This window comes from Odocoileus virginianus, chromosome 10 (assembly GCF_023699985.2).
Source record: "Odocoileus virginianus isolate 20LAN1187 ecotype Illinois chromosome 10, Ovbor_1.2, whole genome shotgun sequence".
Taxonomy (NCBI): domain Eukaryota; kingdom Metazoa; phylum Chordata; class Mammalia; order Artiodactyla; family Cervidae; genus Odocoileus; species Odocoileus virginianus.
In genome coordinates, this window is record NC_069683.1 from 157,059 (window position 1) to 178,875 (window position 21,817).

At 43.6% G+C, this 21,817-nt stretch overlaps 1 protein-coding gene across 1 annotated transcript; it reads left to right on the forward strand.

The window, feature by feature from the left end:
• The first annotated feature begins 9,103 nt into the window (after nt 1-9,103).
• LOC139036968 (olfactory receptor 4D11-like) lies at nt 9,104-10,039 on the forward strand. The gene has a single exon (XM_070472816.1). The coding sequence runs from the start codon at nt 9,104-9,106 to the stop codon at nt 10,037-10,039; it is 936 nt and encodes a 311-aa protein (XP_070328917.1).
• Nucleotides 10,040-21,817: the final 11,778 nt, after the last annotated feature.

The following is a 21,817-nucleotide window of genomic DNA, read 5'->3' on the forward strand; positions in this document are numbered from 1 at the left end:
ACGCCGAGGAAACCATATCTGAAAGAAACACGTGCACCCCAATGTTCATCGCAGCACTGTTTATAATAGCCAGGACATGGAAGCAACCTAGACGTCCATCAGCAGACGAATGGACAAGGAAGCTATGGTACATATACACCATGGAATATTACTCAGTCATTAAAAAGAATTCATTTGAATCCATTCTAATGAGATGGATGAAACTGGAGCCCATTATACAGAGTGAAGTAAGCCAGAAAGATAAAGACCGTTACAGTATACTAACACATATATATGGAATTTAGAAAGATGGTAATGATAACCCTATATGCAAAACAGAAAAAGAGACACAGATGTATAGAACAGATTTTTGGACTCTGTGGGAGAAGGCGAGGGTGGGATGTTTCAAGAGAACAGCATCAAAACATGTATATTATCTAGGGTGAAACAGATCACCAGCCCAGGTTGGATGCATGAGACAAGTGCTTGGACCTGGTGCACTGGGAAGACCCAAAGGGATCTGGTCGAGAGGGAGTTGGGAGGGGGGATTGGGATGGGGAATACATGTAAATCCATGGCTAATTCACGTCAGTGTATGACAAAAACCACTACAATATTGTAAAGTAATTAGCCTCCAACTAATAAAAATAAATGAAAAAAAATTAAAAATAAAAAAACAATGGGGCTTTCCTGGTGGCACATTGGATCAGAATCTGTCTGCCAGCACAGGAAACATCGGTTCAGTCCCTGGCCCGGGGAAGATTCCACACGCCATGGAGCAACTAAGCCCATACACCGCAACTACTGGAGCCCGCCCCCAGAGCCTGGAAGCCACAAGAGAAGCCACCACGATAAAAGGCCCACACACCGCAGCGAAGGGTAGCCCTCCTGCTACGCACTTAGAGAAAGCCCAAGGAAAGCAGGGAAGAACCAGGGCAGCCAAAAATAAACAAATTAAATTTTAAAACTAAAAAGTCAATAAATGAATATTGCCTCTCAGTCACTTTTTTGCTGCTCAGATCATTGGAGAACAGGTTAAGAAAACAACCGACTCTTTTTTTATGTCCTGACAACCTGACTTCCTAAAACAGACAGAAACCTTTGAAGCTGCTTCAGACAATCCACATATACTTAAAAGAGTTGGGATGAAGTGGAAAACATATTTCCACATATTTTTTCTATATTTTTCCATAAATCCATATTTCATTTGTTTACTGCTTACAGGTGATGGGAGAGTTTTTGTTTCTCTCCTTTTCTGTAGGTAAATTATAGTTCTTAAAATTTTTGAAATTAGACATATGTTCACGTTGTGATATACGTATCAGCCCACAAATCAGACATGCAAATGCCCTGAGGTTGGGGTGGGGGGTGTGCCCAGAGTATCCAGGAAACAGCAAGAAAGACTTTGTAATTAGATGAGAGGAAGCAGAGAGGGGTAGTCACTGAGGTCAGAGAGAGAACCAGGTCATAAGATCAGCTCATTAGGACTTTTTAAAGCATTGTAAGGATTTTGGCTGTCACAGTATATAAGATGAGCTGCACTTGGAGCACTTTGAAAAATGGACTAATTATGCAAGTTTTAATGGAATTGTAGGTGCTACTGTTATGAACAAACTAAAAAGGGTTGAGGACAAAAACATGGAGGCCAGTTAAGAAGTTACTACAGCAGAAATAACGAAGACATGACTTCAGGTAGTCATGGTGGAGGTAGTAAGATTGTTGAAAAACTTTGAAGGTCAAGCAAGTAGGATTTGCCGATGGAGCGGTGTAGACCTCACGAGGACTCCATCATCCACTTTGGTCATCACCCTGCTGAGCCCCCCTTCACTCTCACCTACATGACCCTTCTGACCCAAGGGGTCCTGCTGACACCTGCGTCACACTTCAGGAATCTCCCTGCACGGGTGAAACTGCCTGCGGAAATTCACAATCCTTAAAGACAACTTTTATTTCCCTATAGGAAAATTACAAAGGAAACCATTAGGGTAAAGAGGCATCCTGGCTAGCCTGACCTAACAGGATTCTTGCTGAAGGCATCCAGGGTGATCAGACATCACCTAGGAGGTGGTGGAGGATGAGAAAGCTGATTAGACGAGGAAGGTGATCAGATCGGGAGGGTGGGGAATTATGGCTAAAATACCTTAGCAGGATTTTTGCTAAAATTGGACAATGCAGAGAAAAACATGGAGGTCCAAAAGTGGAGGGTTTATTTAAAAATCCAGGGGAAGCTGTGCAGTATTTGATCAAGGAGAGAATCTTTACCACAGCTGGAAAATTTTAGACCCTAAACAAATGTGTGTTTCAAAGTGTATGTGCCTGCATGAAAAGATGCTCAGCATCCTAATTATTAGAGAAATGCAAATTAAAGCTACAATGAGATATCACCTCACACCAGTCAAAATTGCTATCATCAAAAAATCCACAAAGAGTAAATGCTGGGGAGAAGGGGATCTTCCTACACTATTGGTGGGATTGTAAACTGGTACAGCCACTACGGAGAACAATATGGGGGTTCCTTCAAAAATTAAAAATAGGGCTACCGTACGACCCAACAATCCCACTAGTAGGTATATATCTGGAGGAAAATATGGTCCAAAAGGATATATGCACCTCCAATGTTCACCGCAGCACTGTTCACAATCGCCAAGACACGGAAGCAACCTAAATGTCCATTGACAGATGAACATTATCCTTAGAAGATTTGGTACATATGTACAATGGAATGTTACTCAGTCATCAGAAAGAATGAAATAAAGCAACATGCATGAACCTAGAGAGTGTCATATGGAGTCAAGTCAGACAGAGAAATCCCTTATATGCAGAATCTAAAAAGGTTTGATACAAACAAACTTAATTACAAGACAGAAATAGACTCATAGACTTAGAGACCAGCTCTGGTTGCCAGTGGGGGAAGGCTGGGAGGAGAGTTGGGGAGCTTGGGATGGACATGTACACACTGCTATGTTTAAAATGAATAACCAACAAAGACATACTGTACGCGGAACTCTGCTCAGTGGTATGTGGCAGACTGGACGGGAGGGGGGTTTGGGAGGGAATGGATACATATGCATGTATGTCTGAGTCCCTTTGCTGTCCCCTGAAACTACCACCACACTGTTTATTGGCCGTACTCCAATACAAAATACACAGTTTGATAACAAAGTGTATGTGCCTGAATCGCCTTTTAATTACTCCCACTGAAACCACCGCTCCATCAGCAGAATATTTCCAGAGCCACATCCATCTACTTTCCCTCTGATAATTCTTACACTGGCTTGGGGATTAAGGAATTGGTAAATAGGGTGCGGCACTGTGTCTCAGCATGGATAAGTCAAGACAATGTGATTCCTTGTGTCTGCCCTTTTCCTCATAAAGATGGAAGCCACTGAAATCACTGGCTTTCAGAGGGGTATTTAACAGAACTTTCTGAAGCTGAGTGATTCATGTGAACATTACTTAGGATGTCAGAGACCTGGAAAGGAGATTGGAGATTTTAGGTAAGATGTATAACTCTACCTGGGTTTCCAGGAGACGCTAGGGGTGAGGAACCCGTCTGCCAATGCAGGAGACATAATGGGTGTGGGTTCGATCCCTGAGTCAGGAAGATCTCCTGGAGGAGGCTGTAACAACCCACTCCAGTATTCTTGCCTGGAGAATCTCACAGACAGAGGAGCCTGGCGGGCTACAGTCCAGAGGTTCACAGAGTCGGCACGACTGAAGCAACTTAGCACCCACACACAACTCTACCTGGGTGTGTACATCTGTGGTGTCTGGGTGTTTATGCATAACAGGGATAAAAACTGAAATCTAGATTTAATTGTTAATATTAATAGATATATTGTAACTACAAATAATAAGTACACAAGATCCCAGTGTACCCAGAGATAGAACAGCACAGACAAGAAATGTTAACAAGGAAGACACTGCAAGGTGAGAGACATGAAAACAGGCTCAGTTTGGAATGGGGAAAAGCACCGTTTGCTTTCTGGCCCCTCTTGAGTTGCACAAAGGAGAGATTTTTCTTATCCTTAATTTAAAACTAGGGAGAAAAATGAAATAGTTACAGTCCCCAAAGAAATGGAAAGAACTGTACAATGATGAACATCTACATATCTTTTCTTACATTTACAAAAAAGAAAAGGCATAGCAATGATTTTCTTTCCTGTATCTTTCCAGGCCTACCTGTTTACATCTCTTCATTCCCACCAAAATTCCCACTCACAAGCAGCTTTCATCTATCCAAACGGTCCCTGAGAGTCAGAATTCCCTTTCTCTCCATTTCTATGTGCCCCAAACATAAATGCCACCTCTTCCATGCAGGATTCCCTGAGCCTCTCAGGGAAAAATCACCCTTTCCCCATACACAGCTCTTCGTCTGTCTTCAGACGATCCCCATCATGGCCTTACTACTGTTAGATTTCTATTGTTTTTCCACTGGTTTAGGATTACACTGTTTTCTCACAAATAGCATAGAACTCTGCCAATTTTCCTTTAATGCTTGCTAAATAATCAGATGGATTCAAAATAGCAAAAAGATGGAGCAGCACCTGGAGGATGCTGAATTGTCAAAGGTAGTTTGTGAACGTGGGACCTGTTCCTGTCTGATAAATGGGCTCACCTCGGGGCCTGAGGTAACTAACTTCTACCCTGCTGTGCAGACCATAGTCTGTTATTTACTTGGGGGACCCTGTGGAAGGCTTCTGTAAGTAGGGTGGATTCTCTCAATCTCTCCAGTAACTATATGGAGTTGGTTTTTTCTGGTGACCATTTCCTCTCTTTTTTAAACTGATCAGGGTTGATAGCTCAGCTACCACTTGGTTCAATACACTCATTTAGTGATAAGCCTCTTGTATTAAGGTTACTCAACAGAGTACTAATCATCATATAGTCAAAGCTATGGCTTTGCCAGTAGTCATGTACAAATGTGAGGGTTGGACCATAAACAAGGCTGAGCACCAAGGAATTGATGTTTCAGATTGTGGTGTTGGAGAAGACTCTTGAGAGTCCCTTGGACTGCAAGGAGATTGAACCAGTCCATCCTGAAAGAAATCAACCCTGAATATTCACTGGAAGGGCTGATGCTGAAACTGAAGCTCCAATACTTTGGCCACCTGATGCGAAGAGCCGACTCATTGGAAAAGACCCTGATGCTGGGAAAGATTGAGGGCAGGAGGAGAAGGGGACGACAGAGGATGAGATGGTTGGATGGCATCACCAACTCAGTGGACATGAGAGCCAGGTCTGGGCGATGGTGAAGGACGGGCAGGCCTGGCGTGCTGCCTTGGATGGGGTTGCGAAGAGTAGGACATGACCTAGAGACTGAAGCACAGCAAGCCCGTGCGCTGCGACCGCTGCAGAAGCTCATTCCCTTAACCCTCCTGCCTCCCTGGGAGGTGGGCATTACAGCCCCCGTTCCACAGATGAAGTGGGACTCAGTAGGTCGCTTATTCACATGAATCACACAGGGGCAAAACCAGAACTTGAGAACCTGTGATTCTCCGTGCAGACATCATGCCCCAGCCTTCTCTGGCCTGCTAAGATGAGATCCGACCAGAAGCCCAAACAAGCCAACCTTCTTCTTAGGCCATACACTGCCGCCACCTTCTGGGTCACTCTGCTTGCCATGGAAAGAAAAACAGCCTTCTATTTTCCTCAAAGCAGGATGTTCTGATGAAGCTGTAAAACACATGTTCTCGGAAATGTTTAGCTCCTCCAAGAGATGGTCAGTATATTTAAAGAAGTCGTGTGTCCCTGTTGTATTTAAAACGGATAACCAACAAAGACCTACTGTACAGTCCAGGGAACCCTGCTCAATACCCTGTAATAACCTTAATGGAGAAAGAATCTGAAAAAGAATAGACACACGTATGTGTGAGTGTACACGCTCAGTCGTGTCCCACTCTGCAACCCCACGGACTGTACCCCACCAGGATCCTCTGACCATGGGATTTTCCAGGCAAGAATACTGGAGGGGGTGCCGCTTCCTTCTTCAGGGGATCTTTCTGACCCAGGGATCAAATCTGCATCTCTTGCATTGACAGGTGGGTTCTTTACCACTGAGTCATTTTGGAAGCAGACACATGTATACATATAACTGAATCACTTTGCTGTACACTTGAAATTAATATTACATTGCTGATCAACTATGCTCTGATATAAAATAAAATTTTTTCAAACTAAAGAATAGGAAGGTATATGGGCCCACAGCATCCCACAAAAGCAAATAAAGGACTGAGAGATTAAAGAACAAAACTATGCCTGGTCTCTGAGCCAATTGTTATTCTTATTTCATAGAAGATTTCATGAGTCTTAAATGTTAAAATAATAATTATTATAAAGCTCTCAAATGTGACTTTCATGTCTTCAAAAGGAATTTAAAAAGGGAAGCTTCCAGAAAAAAAAAAAAGTTGTATGTCTGTGAGAATTAATAACCTAAAGCTTTTCTTTGAGATAATACACATGTAATCACACTTACTATGGGCTAGGCAGTGCTCCCACCGCTGAAGCTTTGCTGTGGTTCCATCGCTCAGCCGTGTCCGACTCTTTGCCACTCCATGGATGGCAGCTCACCAGGCCTCCCTGTCCTTCACCATCTCCCAGAGCTTGCTCACACTCATGTCCATCAAGTCAGTGATGCCATCCAACCATCTCATCCTCTGTCGTCTCCTTCAGCTCCTGCCTTTAGTCTTACCCAGCATCAGGGTCTTTTCCAATGAGTCAGTTCTTCACATCAGGTGGACAAAGTATTGGAGTTTCAGCTTCAGCACCAGTCCTTCCAATGAACATTCAGGACTGATTTCCCTGAAGATTCACTGCAAAGCATCAATTCCTCAGCGTCTTTGTTATAGTCAAACTCTCACATCCATACATGACTACTGGAAAAACCATAGCTTTGACTATGCAGACCTTTGTCGGCAAAGTGATGTCTCTGCTTTTTAATATGCTGTCTAAGTTGGTCATAGCTTTTCCTTAAAGGAGCAAGCATCTTTTAAATTCATGGCTGCAGTCACTGTCCACAGTGATTTTGGAGCCCAAGAAAATAAAATCTGTCACTGTTTCCATTTTTTCCCCATCTATTTGCCATGAAGCAATGTAACTGGATGCTACGATCTTCATTTTATGAAAGTTGTGTTAAGCCAGCTTTTTCAGTCTCCTCTTTCACCTTCATCAAGAGGTTGTTTACTTCTTCTTCACTTTCTGCCATTAGAATGGTATTATCTGCATACCTGAGGTTGTTGATATTTTTCCCTGCAACCATGATTCCAGCTTGTGATTCTTCCACCCTGGCATTTCACATAGTGTGCTCTGCATAGAAGTTAAATAAGCAGGGTGACAATATACAGCCTTGACGTACTCCTTTCCCAATTTTGAGCCAGTCCATTGTTCCATGTCCAGCTCTGATTGCTTCTTCTTGACCTCCATTCAGATGTTTCAGGAGACAGGTAAAGTGGTCTGATATTCCCATCTCTTTAAGAATTCTCCAGTTTGTTGTGATAGACACAGACAAAAGCTTTAGTGTAGTTAATGAAGCAGAAAGTAGATGTTTTTCTGGAATTCTCTCTTTTTCTATGATCCAACAGATGTTGGCAATTTGATCTCTGATGCTTCTACCCTTTCTAATTCCAGCTTGTACATCTGCTGAAGTACTGATGTTTTACATAAGTGAGTTCATGTAATCCTTATAAAAATTATATAGGAGTTGCTATTCTTTCTAAACACCAGTGCAGAGCCGGAGGCCAAAGGGATGAAGCAACTTGTCCATTTTCACATAACCAGTTAGGGTCTATCTGGGACTTGAACAGGTTCCGGGATGCCAGAGTTCCCCAGGTCTCTGCTGTATGCCATGAGACCTCTCATAGCTTTATTAGTTTTCCATACTAAATAGACTGTGGACAAAACTGCACCCAGAGGAAAGACAACCTGAAAGGAAAGTGAGCAGCGTGGAAAGAAAGATCTTCATTGGAACTGAAAGATTTACCCAGAAAGTAGGAGGGGAGTGTATTTCACCTTTCCTTTGTTTCTGATGATAGCAAGAAAAGGGAGACAAACTGCAAAGAAATAAGTTAAGGGCCATTTCAAGGATTCACACACACACAAACACACACACCAAAAAAGTAGTAACTCAAAAGCCATAAGACTAAACAGTAAGTGTATGTTTAGCATTTTATGAATCTGCCAAAATGTCTTACTCATTTCGTTATTTTTGGCCGCACTCAGTCTTCACTGCTGCTCTCGGTCTTCTCTTGCCGTGGGCGTGGCTCTAGGCTGTGGACCTCAAGCTGTAGAGCTCAGCTTGGCGGCTGCGGCTCAGTTGCTCCTCAGCATGTGGACTCTTACTGGGCCAGGGATGGAGCCCGCGCCCTCCGCATTGGCAGGCAGAGTCTTATCCACGGCGCCACCAGGAAAGTCCTAACAAACGCTTTTTAAGAAATCACAACATTTGGGTATCATTTGTATCAGGAAATGTGAGGCATTTTTGTACTAGGTGTGCTAATGGCGTGGTAGATACATCATTATATGTTAGTATATCAAGTAGCAATAGGTAAATTTATGTATAATGTGGGCTTTTCTTTAAAATAATAAATCAAATAATTGAGGTGGTGGGGAGTGTGGTTTGAAAAAGAGAGAAGTGCTTCTGTAGAACTCAGGCCAAAGAGAACCATACTAAAGATAACAGTTTTTAAGCCATTTACATAAGGCATCATCTGGGGGGGAATGGACCTCCTGAGCACTCAGTCATATAGAGCAGGCACTCACGGAAACTCAGTGGTATCAGACACTGCCACTCACCAAGCTGACTCCAACTTCATATCCCTCGAGCTAGACTAGTCACTTTATCTTGAATACTTAGAACTTATATATGCAGAGCATCACAGTACTCATTTTATGAAATATTTATAATTTGTGTGGGAAACGATAACTAAATGCATGCTTGTGTCAGGAGGGATCACTTTGCTCATGTGAGCCGTAACCCCAGAACAGATATCCACCGGGTGAAATATCTCACTAGTGTTTAGACCTAATACCTGACTCTCTAAACCTCACTCTGGTAAGTTAGGCGAACACTCTCTGAAATAACACTTTTCATTTTTCCCGGGTATACAGGAAGAGGACACATGATCCAATGGAGCTGGGAAACGGTAGCAGAGTAAGTGAATTTGTGTTTCTCGGGCTTGCTCAGTCCCCAGGCCTGAGCTGGGTCCTATTTCTCTTTTTATGCTTCGTGTACGTGACCACTCTGCTGGGCAACCTCCTCATCACGGTCACTGTGAGCTGCGAGTCCCGCCTCCACACCCCCATGTACTTCCTGCTCCGCAACCTCTCCGTCCTGGACATCTGCTTCTCCTCCATCACCGCCCCCAAGGCCCTGGTGGACCTTCTTTCGGAGAGAAAGACCATCTCCTTCCGCGGCTGCCTCACGCAGATGTTCTTCTTCCACCTCCTCGGGGGCGCGGACATCTTCGCCCTCTCGGTGATGGCCTTTGACCGCTACGTGGCCATCTCCAGGCCCCTGCACTACGTGACCGTCATGAGTCGGGGGCGCTGCGCCGCCCTCATCGCGGCCTCCTGGGCGGGGGGCTTCGTCCACTCCATCGTGCAGATCTCCCTGCTCCTGCCCCTCCCCTTCTGCGGACCCAACGTCGTGGACGGTTTCTACTGCGACGTCCCCCAGGTCCTCACGCTCGCCTGCACTGACACGGCTGTCCTCGAGCTCCTGATGATTTCCAACAACGGCCTGGTCACCACCCTGTGGTTCGTCTTCCTGCTCGTGTCCTACGCAGTCATCCTGGCCATGCTGAGGTCGCACTCCGGGGAGCGCCGGGGGAAAGCCGTCTCCACCTGCACCGCCCACATCACGGTGGTCACCCTCCACTTTGTGCCCTGCATCTACGTCTACGCCCGGCCCTTCTCCGCCCTCCCCACCGATAAGGCCGTCTCTGTGACCTTCACTGTCATCTCCCCTCTGCTGAACCCCCTGATCTACACCCTGAGGAACCAGGAGATGAAAGCGGCCATGCGGAGGCTGAGGGGAAGACTCGGGCCTTCTGTAATGAAGTAGAGTAAGGCTTTCCAAGTTCTTCATCAGCAAGGACCCCTTTCATTATTTTTCCCATAGAGTCATATTTATATACTCAAATATATTGTCAGTAAACCAACTGCACGTACTAGGCAACACTTTATTTTGCAATTTAAATTAATAGACTACTGATAACCCAAGCTTCTGGTGAGCACACAGTATCAGTGTTACAGGATTAAGTTTTTCGATGTGTTTTTACTCAAAGACTAAAGTGACAATGTGTCAATCATGAAAGCTACATGGCAGATGAAGAGACCGACTGAATCTAATCCCTTTTTCAAAAGTAAATAGAAGAACAAAGATAGAGTGACTTGGTCAAGCTCTTATCTCGAGTTAATTCCAGAGAGAAGTCTTCAGATACTCAGATACTTCAGATACTCAGTCATTGCTCTCCCCATATGAATGCAATTTACTTCATTACTGGAGCTGTCCATACCAAACTGCAGTGCTTTTCTAGAAAGGTCTCATGATCAGTGCCCCTGAAATACACGTATATGAATACATATGGCCTGTCACAGATTAAGGAGTTTGTTCTGCTGAGCTAAACTCCATCTGGGCTCCCAACCTACTGAGCACCTCAAAGGTACACAACGGCTGTACCCCTAGATTCCTATCAGAATAAAGAAGCTTGGGAAGATTTCCCATCATGGCCTCAAGGCATTTACCTTATGCAGAACCAGACATGCCAGATTCACACTCTCATAAGTTTAGACAAAGGCAGGCAGAACCTCAGGGATCCTACACAAAGAGTAACCCATTCTCCTTATTCAAGGGCTAGTTTTCAGTTGCAAACCTTTCCAGGGCCAAACTCAGATAGGATTTACACTCTTCCCACTGGAAAGAGAGAGAAAGACAGATAAAACTCTAACCAGATTGTCCATTTTTCAATCTGTTAGTGTTTGTGAAGAGGCAGCATAGGTTAGCGTTTTTGTCTGTAAATATGGGCAACGTAAAAAGTAAAGCACTGCAGCTGAGAGCTCTAACTTCAGAGTTATACAAACCTGGCTCTGAATCCTACCTCCGCCACCCATCAACTGTGTGATCTTGAGTTCATTTGACTTTTTTCTTTCTTAGTTATTTACTTTGCCTGCGCTGGGTCTTCATTGCTGTGAGCAGGCTGTCTCGAGCTGCGGTGAGCAGGGACTACCCTCCAGTTAGTTTACCCTCCAGAGAAGCAGAGCATGGGCTTCTCTTTGCAGGGGCTTCTCTTTTTTACAGAGCGTGAGCTCCAGGGTAGTGGGCTTAGTAGTTGTGGCTCACAGGCTTGGTTAGTCGCTCCTTGGAATGTAGGATCTTCCCAGATCAGGGATCAACCGTGTCCCCTGTTCTGACAGGCAGATTCTTAACCACTGGGCCATCAGGGAAGTCCCTTGAGTTACTTTAACCCTTCATAGGTAACAGTTCACCTATCCAAATGTACTTATACGATCTCCTTGAGTTGTTGTGAAGGTTAGCAGGCGATGGCATATATGAAACACAATCCCTGGCAGATAGTAAATGCTCAGTCAGAGGCAAACAGGTCCATTTTATTTATTTATTTTTTTATATTAGTGTTTGTGCTTCTCTCTTTTCCAAAATGAAAATAACTTTATTTTAAAATTATAGTTATTAAAATAAAATAAAATTACACTTATTGTATATTTATTACCTAAAATGCAGAAAGCTTAGAAAGCATAAAGCAGATAGTCAAAAATCTCCTACAGCTAACTACTTTGTCCATATACAGTAAAAACCACAAATGGGTCCATTTTAATATGATCCTTTTTGCTCTTCCTAACACACATTCTGTCCCCCATCAGCCTGTTACACTCTTCTCCTATATGGCCCATATTCATCATTATTAGGGGGAAAAAATAGTGTGGAAAACATGGGAATGTACATTGAATTCAAAGCAGCTATCATCTTAAAACTTCTAGCGTTCTGAAACTTCCCTGGTAGTTAAGCCTCTCCAGTAGTTAAGCCTGCACACTCGCAATGCAGGGGGCCTGGAGTTCCAATACTGGTCAGGGAACCACAAGTCACTAAGAGTTTGCATGCCTGCAACTAAAAAAAGATCTTGCATGCTGCAATGAAGAGCAAAGATCCTGCCTCTGCAACTAAGGCCTAGCGCAGCCAAATAATAATGTATTTTTTTTAATTCTAGCTTTATGTCACTTAAGCATGGCAATCAGTCAGTTCAGTCACTCAGTCGTGTCCAACTCTTTGTGACCCCATGAATTGCAGCACGCCAGGTCTCCCTGTCCATCACCAACTCCCGGAGCTTACTCAAACTCATATCTATCGAATCGGTGATGCCATCCAGCCATCTCATCCTCTGTCGTCCCCTCCTCCTCCTGCCCCCAATCCCTCCCAATATCAGGGTCTTTTCCAGTGAGTCAACTCTTCACATCAGGTGGCCAAAGTATTGGAGTTTCAGCTTCAGCATCAGTCCTTCCAATGAACACCCAGGACTGATCTCCATTAGGATGGACTGGTTGGATCTCCTTGCAGTCCAAGGGACTCTCAAGAGTCTTCTCCAACACCACAGTTCAAAAGCATCAATTCTTCGGTGCTCAGCCTTCTTCACCATCCAACTCTCACATCCATACATGACCACTGGAAAAACCATAGCCTTGACTAGACGGAACTTTGTTGGCAAAGTAATGTCTCTGCTTTTCAATATGCTATCTAGGTTGGTCGTAACTTTCCTTCCAGGGAGTAAGGGGCTTTTAATTTCATGGCTGCAATCACCATCTGCAGTGATTTTAGAGCCCCCAAAAAATAAAATCTGACAGTGCTTCTGTAGAAGGAATTCATAGGGCCTGGACTTCATCTCAGGCCTGTCTGTGCTGATCGTGCTTGGCCACCTCTCCAGTGGGCTCTGAACTCTGCTTTGTGCCTGTGGGAAGGACAATGGAAGGATAAGACCCCCTCCGGACAGGGGAATCTTGAAGATCGTATCCAGGTTACTCATCACCTAAGAGAAAATAGACACTAATCACCCCTGCCTTCAGACAGTATCTATCGGAATGTAACCACAGGCTTATCAGTTATTAACTAGTTGGAATGTAACCACAGGCTTATTGATTATTAACTGTTTGAACACATAACACTTGAATGATGGGGTTATTGTGATTGTATTTACCCTTCCTTTGTAAGCCTCAAGGGATTTGGGCTGGTGGGTTTGGACACGTACACATTGGGTATAAAAGATTTTCACAAATGCTGGTCAGGGTTTGGCTAAGAACATTTCACAAATGCTGCCTTGGGCCCGCCGGTATAATAAACTGAACTCCACTACCTGCATTGTCCTTCTGAGTGAGTTTGTTTCCCAGAAAGCGTGGCTATAACACTTCCACTGTTTCCCCATCTGTTTCCCATGAAGTGATGGGACCAGATGCCATGATCTTAGTTTTCTGAATGTTGAGCATGACATTCAATGGCATGACAATAGGACTTCCTATTTACATAGCTTGAAGCATTACCCTGAAGCTGATGCAGTATAGCACAAGAGAGCAAAAGAAAACAATGGCTCAAAGATAAGCTCTGGCCTTGAGAGTAGAGATAAGGGATCAGACCGAGAAGGCAGACCCTAGCTGATGAAAGAAAGCCCTGAGGAAGTTAGTTAGCCAAAGGATGGTGTGGATTGAGGGGGCCTGCCAGGGGGCGCAGTGCTAAAGAATCCGCCTGCCAGCTAGGAGACTCGGGCCCAGTCCCCAGGTGAAGAAGACCATGGATCGGAGCGTGGCAACCTGCTGCACTACTCCTACCCGGAACATTCCGTGGACAGAGAAGCCTGAGAGGCTGTGTCCCTGGGGCTGCCCAGCTGAGTACACACAGTGAGTCTTAAAGACAGACTTCCTTCCCACCCCTCATTGGATCTGGGCTGACCTCATAAGGACCCACGAGCTAACTAGCTCACTTGGTCATTTCCTGCCGCCTGATCAATCAGCTCTAACTTTTCACAGTACTAACCCAGCCTGCAAATTCTAAGAATAATCCATACTTGTCGTCACCACTCCTACACTCCTGCTAACGTTGATCAGGTAGCCCTGGTCTCTAGACTCCCGAAGCTTTTCTTTATGAAACTGCTTATGAAAAATGCATACCACAAAGCACTTTATAGCCCATTTCATGCAAAGGCATCCTTCCCTTTCCTTCTTACGACTCACTCACATCAGAGTTTTATCACCGCGTTGGCACTGGACCTATGGAGTGTGAGTCTCTGTATTGCAGAAGCATAGTCCCCAGGGGACAGGAACTCAGGAACCCCAGCCACACCACTGTCCCTGACACTTATTCCAACTGTGTCTAAAAACATGGTATAACCTGATTCAATAACCCCGGAGAAGGGGAAAGCAATTGCATCTCATTATACCAAGATTTATTGTTTCTCTGGTTGACATAAAAGTCATAAGCTGGGCTGCATTTTTCCCATTTAAATCAGTTGTTATTATTGCTTAAGCTCTATTGCTAAGAGCCATAGAAAATTTAACAGACTCTGGTCATATACATGGGCTTCCCTTGTGGCTCAGCTGGTAAAGAATGCAGCTGCAATGCGGGATCCCTGGGTTGGGAATATCCCCTGGAGAAGGGACAGGCTACCCACTCCAGTATTCTGGCCTGGAGAATTCCATGGACTATAATCCATGGGGTTGCAAAGAGTCAGACATGACTGAGTGACTTTCACCACCATAGGTCATATACATAGCTTTCAAACTACCCTTTCCTACCTCACTCCTTCTAATCAAGCATTTTAATGATAAACATCTCTGGGTACCCATGAACCCGATGCCATAAAATAATTCTGAAGTAACTAAATTGATGAATATCAAGAACTGTCGCCATGCTACCTCCCTAGGCTCAGACCTCAGAGATGTAGATTAAAACAATCATATAGGGCTGACATTATGTCACATTAAACAGAAATTGCAGGGAATTCCCTGGTGGTCCAGTGGCTAAGACTGTGCTCCCATTGCAGGGGGCCCAGGTTCCATCCCTGGTCAGGGAACTAGATACCATATGGCACAACTAAGATTTTACATGCTTGCAACTAAATATGCCATGTGCTGCAACCAAAGATCCCACATGCTATAGCTAAAAAAAAAAAAAAAAATCCCGAATGCCGCAACTATAAAAGATCCTGTGGGCCACAATGAAGATCAAACATCCTCAGTGCTGCAGCTAAGACATGGTGCAGCCAAATTAATTAATTTTTGAGAAAAGAAACTGCATCTATAATCTACGCCATACGGTCTCTGAGAGCTACCCTGACTGTGGCCACAGAGCTTTGGTTTTTCTACTGTTGCCCTTTTACTTAAGTTTCATTTCGCAGCTGAGCAAGCAAACCAATTTTGTTGAGGAAGAAAGTAGCGTGATCCATGGTGTGGTTTCAGAGAATGTTTTCTTCCTAAGCCAAGGAGGGAACACACTGTCTCGCGTGCTTCCTCTAGAGAAAAGGACATGACCCGGATGTTCACCAGTGTCTCTGCAGGTACCTGTGAGATGGGTCAGAGCGGGGATGAGGGAGACAGAGAGAGAGAAAGAGGGCTTGGTGACCCTTTAATGAGTCCCACAAGAGCACCACTGAATTGGCCACTTAGCTTCTGCATTCATACCCAACAACGTTCCCACTGCGGACCCTTGATTAGGCTGTGGCTTGGGGACTAATAGAGGTGGCCAAGGTGCTGTGAGGCAACAGGAAGAGACAGGAGGACGTGATTTCCCGAGGTTGCCATTTCCCACCTGAAGGAAAAACATAGCAAAATCACTAGCCTTCAGGTAGGCTGTCCAGGAAATGCAGAATTTCCCCAGAACCAACTTCTTCTAAGATGCAGCTGGAGTGTCATAAGAAGATCGATTTTTCCCTTGGAGACTGAGTCAGTCAATTAGTGCTGGCGGATGTGAACTAAAACTGAAAAACTGCTGACTTTTCAGAAATGGTGTAAGTATGTAGAATATTCTTAGTGAAAGCAAACTCTTAATGAAGCCAAGAAAAGTGGTAGCTTTTCACTATTAGGAAAAAGGGAATTGGGGCTTGCAAAATAGAAGGTCAGGTGGCTCCAAGGACATGAAACCTTTTTACTTGGTAAGATGTTGTGATTTGAATTGTTTTCAAGGTAGTTGAGAAGGTGCTGATACCCCAGCTCTCTGGAGGCAACAGCCTTGGGAAAACTGCTCTCCAGGACAGCAGTTCCTAATTCAGTATATGCACTCTGGCAAGCTTTGCTTCTTGACTGGAAACGGAATTTGGAAAGCTTTGAGTAAGGTGTTTTAACAGCTAGCTAATCTGTACTCTTGTGTGCTACTGAATATGAATAATGTGCCTAAAATTTGGGGGGATTCAATCAAGACTAGATGCTTTTCAACACAGAAAAAGAGAAAATTGTGACGGGGGCCTCTCTGAGATTCAACTCAATGTAGGGAGTGGGGCAGCACGCTTAGTAGGAAACTGAGCTGGAAGGTAACCTGAGTTTGCAGACTTGAAGGTGTCTGATAAGCTTATTTCCAAAGGATGGTCCCCTTGTGGGAATTTCTAAGAAAACTCCATGATCCTTTTCACCTTGTAAAAACACAAAAAAATTATATTTCTTTTTTCTTTTTTTGATTGAAGTATGGTTGATTTACAATGTTGTGTTAGTTTCAGGTGTATAGCAAAGTGATTCATTTCCATATATATATATATTCTTTTTCAGATTATTTTCCCTTATAGATTATTACAAAATATTTAGTTCCCAGTGCTATCCAGTAGCTCCTTGTTGGTTATCTAATTTATATATAGTAATGTGTATATGTTAATCCCAAACTCTGAATTTACCCCTCCCCCCAATTGTATTTCTTTATCCACTACCCCGCTCCTGTGCCTGTGTTTCAATGCAATGTGATAATCTTACAGTTTCAAAGCATCCTTCTCACTCTGAACAAAGACAGCATCCTTAGGGACCCACAAGATTCATGGTTTTCAGGAGGAATTTGTGTTTGAGGTTATGCTACTGGGAACTCATTTCTGCACCTTGCATTGGAACACTATGTGGCTGACACAGGTTCCTGGTGAAGGTACCTCTGAAAAATGCAAAGTCTGCTTATCAAACTCTGCATTGTTTTCCAAGTCACTATGACATCCTCTCATGTAAGTTACTTTCAGTCAAACTTTTCACTCACTGTGTGCCGGCTTCTACCTTCACCATCTCACACCCACGTTCTACTTTCACTTGTTTTGCAAAAGATTTTTTTTCTCTGCAGGATTTCCTGAGAAGGGCTGATCAACACCAGGAAAAAGTATAGTTGCAGTAGTTAATAGCATGAGTCTTTGGATTAAGACAAATCTTGGTTGGAGACATGGATGGTAGACATGGATCTACCAGCAGTGAGATCTTGACCAAATTACTTAATCTTTCTGTTCCTCAGTCTCCTCATCTATAAGACCAGGATAATGATATTTATTTCACATGGATATGATGAGTTTTAGAAGCAATAAAATGAACATAAATATTCACAAAGAGCAAGAAAAAAATTAGCAAAGCAGAGCTCCATTATTCTGCTAACATTTCTATAATGCTGAAACCTTGAAAGCTGTCTGGACTCCCGCCCCATTCCACCCCACCCCACCCCGAGGCCAAATATCCAGATGACTGGGTTTCAAAGTGAGGGTTATAGTTTATTTTCTTTCTGTAAAGATTTTTTAGTATGAATACCTATATTTATGACTGCATACAGAGATAAACTTACCTATGGTTATAAGCAGGTGTGGGATATAATACTCTGATTTTTTTTAACATATGCCTTAGTTTAAATCGCTGTGTAAAAAAAAAAAAAAAAAACTTCCCTAGAGGATAAATGGCATTTTGCACTTATTCCAAAGTGATGGGAAGAGGGCTTTGAATCACAGGGTTGGTGGCAAGATGACCCACTCTTGGTCAAGTCCCCGAAAGGGACCTGGCTTGCGTAAGGAAACAGCATGAGCCTGAAGCTGGTGAGACGGGGTAGCAACTGGCAACTCAGGTTCCTCAACAGCTTCTAGTTTGCAAAACAGACATGCGGTCTCACCTCCCCCTTAGAAGAACCCTGCTTATGAGGTAGGTCTTAGTCGCCAAGTCGTGTCCAACTCTTTGAGACCCCACAGACTGTAGCTCGCCAGGCTTCCCAGTCGCTCACCATCTCCCAGAGTTTGCCTAAGTTCATGCCCAACTGTCACCGTATTGTAAATCAACTCTAGTGATGCAGGCTGAGAACTGACTCTAATTAACGTCCTATGAACCTCACATGTATTTCTCATGAGTTTGGTACTACTATTGAGTAACCTGCCCAAGGTCAAACCAGCTAGGAAGTGGTCAGTCTCAAACTGCATAAATGCTCCAGATGATCCACAAAGGTGTATCCAAAATGGGAGTGTAGGATGTGATACTGTCCCAGCAGGCCTCTTGGACAAGGTTTGCAAATATTCTATGTCCAAGTGGGACGTTTTTTCATATATCTCCCCGTGATTTTGCACCGCCTCACTTTTCTTTCTGCTGATTCCACAAGCTGCAACATGCTTCTTGTCTTAACTGTAAATGCCTTCAGGAGAGGATCTTGTTAGAGTCACCATTTAATGTCATTATGATGATTACTTTTATGTGTCAACTGGACTGGCCGCAGGGGTTCAGATTAAACCTGGTTGCTGGGTGTGTCTGAGAGGCTGTTTCAGATGAGATTAGCGTTTGGATTTGGGGACTCAATAAATCAGATTAGTCACCCGTCCCCCAGTAGGTGGATATCCCCCCACCTGTTGAGGACCCCAATAGAGCAAAAGAGGTGGAGGAAGGAGAAATGTAACCCCCATTCTGGTTTTTTTTTTTTTTAAGAAAGAAAGATAAAAAGAGAAAAGAAAAAATTTTCCAGTTTCCATTTTATTATTTACATTTGGCCACACAGTGCAGCACGTAGGATCTTAGTTCCCTGACCAGGGATCAAACCCACGCCCCTGGCATGAAAGTGTGGCGTCCTAGCCACTGGACGGACAGGGAAGTCCTTGGACCCCTTATTTTGGCCTCACAGCTCGAGTTCGGCCATCTCACCATTTTATACCATTGGCTCCTCTAGTCCTCAGGTTGTTGAATTGAGACTGAATTCCACTCTCAGCTTTCCTGGGTCTCCAGCTTGCAGAAGGCAGACTGGGGGACTTCTCAGCCTCCATAGCAGCATGAGCCAATTTTGCATAATAATTCTCTCTTTCACTAAATGTGCATATGTGTATATATGTATGTACATATATACATATATTCATATGATGGATACAAATATAAATACTGATCTTACTGGTTCTGTTTCTGGAGAACCCTAACACAGCCATGGAAATGGTATATAGAGGAAGGAAAAAAAGAAAAGAAAACCCAGGTCTCCCACACTGCAGGCGGAAGCCACCAGGGAAGCCCAAGAATACTGGGGTGGGCAGCCTGTCCCTTCTGCAGCGGATCTTCCAGACCCAGGAATCGAACTGGGGCCTCCTGCTTCGCAGGCGGATTCCTTACCAATGGAGGTACCAGGGAAGCCCCATGTACGTGATGGATACAGATATGAATACAGATCTTATTGGTTCTCTATTGGGGTTCTAGAGAACCCTAATACAGCCATGGAAATGGAATATAGAGGAAGGAAAGAAAATGGAAATAGGGAAGAAAAACAGGAGCAAGAAGGAAGGGAGAACAGTTGACAGAGAAGCTCTTAATCTTGTCACAGTGGTTTCCTGAGCAGAAGATTTGAAAACCATTCACTTATCACTCCAATATTTGAAAGAAAGATTCTATAATAAGATGCTGTCATCAACTAAAATATTTTTATGTTCCGGGTAAACCAAAGGCTTTGAGAATGATTTCTCCACTGGTTATGATACGTAGTTATTGTGGGGAATATTAGGATTCTTGAGAGCTGAAATTTTCTGTGATCATGATTCTGAACATTTATTCTTATCAATAACATTATTCCTATCACTCCATGTTGTTGACATAAACAACAAGCACTAATGGCAATGAAATGAAAAAGGGGTTCTTATCTTATTTTTCTGTGTGAATAAAAGGAGAATACTGCCTGGGGAACTGTGCTATTTAAAGGATTTTTTTCCTAAGATTTGGAGAAGGAAATGGCAACCCACTCCAGTATTCTTGCCTAGAGAATCCCATGGACAGAGGAGCCTGGCAGGCTACAGTCCATGGGTTTGCAAAGTGTCAGATGTGACTGAGCAACTAATTTATAAGACTTTCTAAGATTAGAAAAGCAAAAGGGGTGGAGATGGGGGAATACAGGAATTAAAACTAGAATCAGAGAAAGAACTACAGCAGGGTAACTGCATAAGACAAGAATTTGGGAAGACCTAAAGTAGATGGTGAATGTTGGCAATTTGATCTCTGTTTCCTCTTCCTTTTCTAAAACCGGCTTGAACATCTGGAAGTTCACAGTTCACGTATTGCTGATGCTTGGCTTGGAGAATTTTGAGCATTATTTTACTAGCATGTGAGATGAGTGCATTTGTGTGGTAGTTGGAGCATTCTTTGGGATTGGAAAGAAAACTGACTTTTCCAGTCCTGTGGCCACTGCTGAGTTTTCCAAATTTGCTGGCAAATTGAGTGCGGCACTTTCACAGCATCATCTTTCAGGATTTGAAATAGCTCAACTGGAATCCATCACCTCCACTAGCTTTGTTCGAAGTGGTGCTTTCTAAGGCCCATCTGACTTCACATTTGAAGATGTCTGGCTTTAGCTGAGTGATCACACCATTGTGATTATCTGGGTCATGAAGCTCTTTTTTGTACAGTTCTTCTGTGTACTCTTGCCACCTCTTCTTAATGTCTTCTGCTTCTGTTAGGTACATACCATTTCTGTCTTTTATCGAACCCATCTTTGCATGAAATGTTCTCTTGGTATCTCTAATTTTCTTTAGGAGATCTCTAGTCTTTCCCATTCTGTTGTTTTCCTCTATTTCTTTGCATTGATAGCCGAGGAAGGCTTTCTTATCTCTCCTGGCCATTCTTTGGAACTCTGCATTCAAATGGGAATATCTTTCCTTTTCTCCTTTGCTTTTCACTTCTCTTCTTTTCACAGCTATTTGTAAGGTCTCCTCAGACAACCATTTTGCCTTTTTGCATTTCTTTTCCATGGGGATGGTCTTGATTCCTGTCTCTTGTGCAATGTCACAAACCTCCATCCATAGTTCATCAGGCACTCTGTCTATCAGATCTAGTCCCTTAAATCTATTTCTCACTTCCACTGTATGGTTATAAGGGAGTTTATTTAGGCCATACCTGAATGGTCTAGTGGTTTTCTCCACTTTCTTCAATTTAAGTCTGAATTTGGCAATAAGGAGTTCATGATCTGAGCCACAGTCAGCTCCCAGTCTTGTTTTTGCTGACTGTATAGAGCTTCTCCAACTTTTACTGCAAAGAATATGATCAATCTGATTTCAGTGTTGACCATCTGGTGATGTCCATGTGTAGAGTCTTCTCTTGTGTTATTGGCAGAGGGTGTTTGCTATGACCAGTGCATTCTCTGGGCAAAACTCTATTAGCCTTTGCCCTGTTTCATTCCATACTCCAAGGCCAAATTTGCCTGTTACTCCAGGTGCTTTTTGACTTCCTACTTTTGCATTCCTGTCCCCTATAAGGAAAAGGATCTCTCTTTTGGGTGTTAGTTCTAAAAGGTCTTGTAGGTCTTCATAGAACCGTTCAACATCAGCTTCTTCAGCATTACTGGTTGGGGCATAGGCTTGGATTACAGTCATATTGAATGGTTTGCCTTGGAAACGAAGAG

Coding starts and splice junctions, on each gene's coding strand:
- LOC139036968 (XM_070472816.1), top strand. CDS start 9,104: ATGGAGCTGGGAAACGGTAGCAGAGTAAGTGAATTTGTGTTTCTCGGG.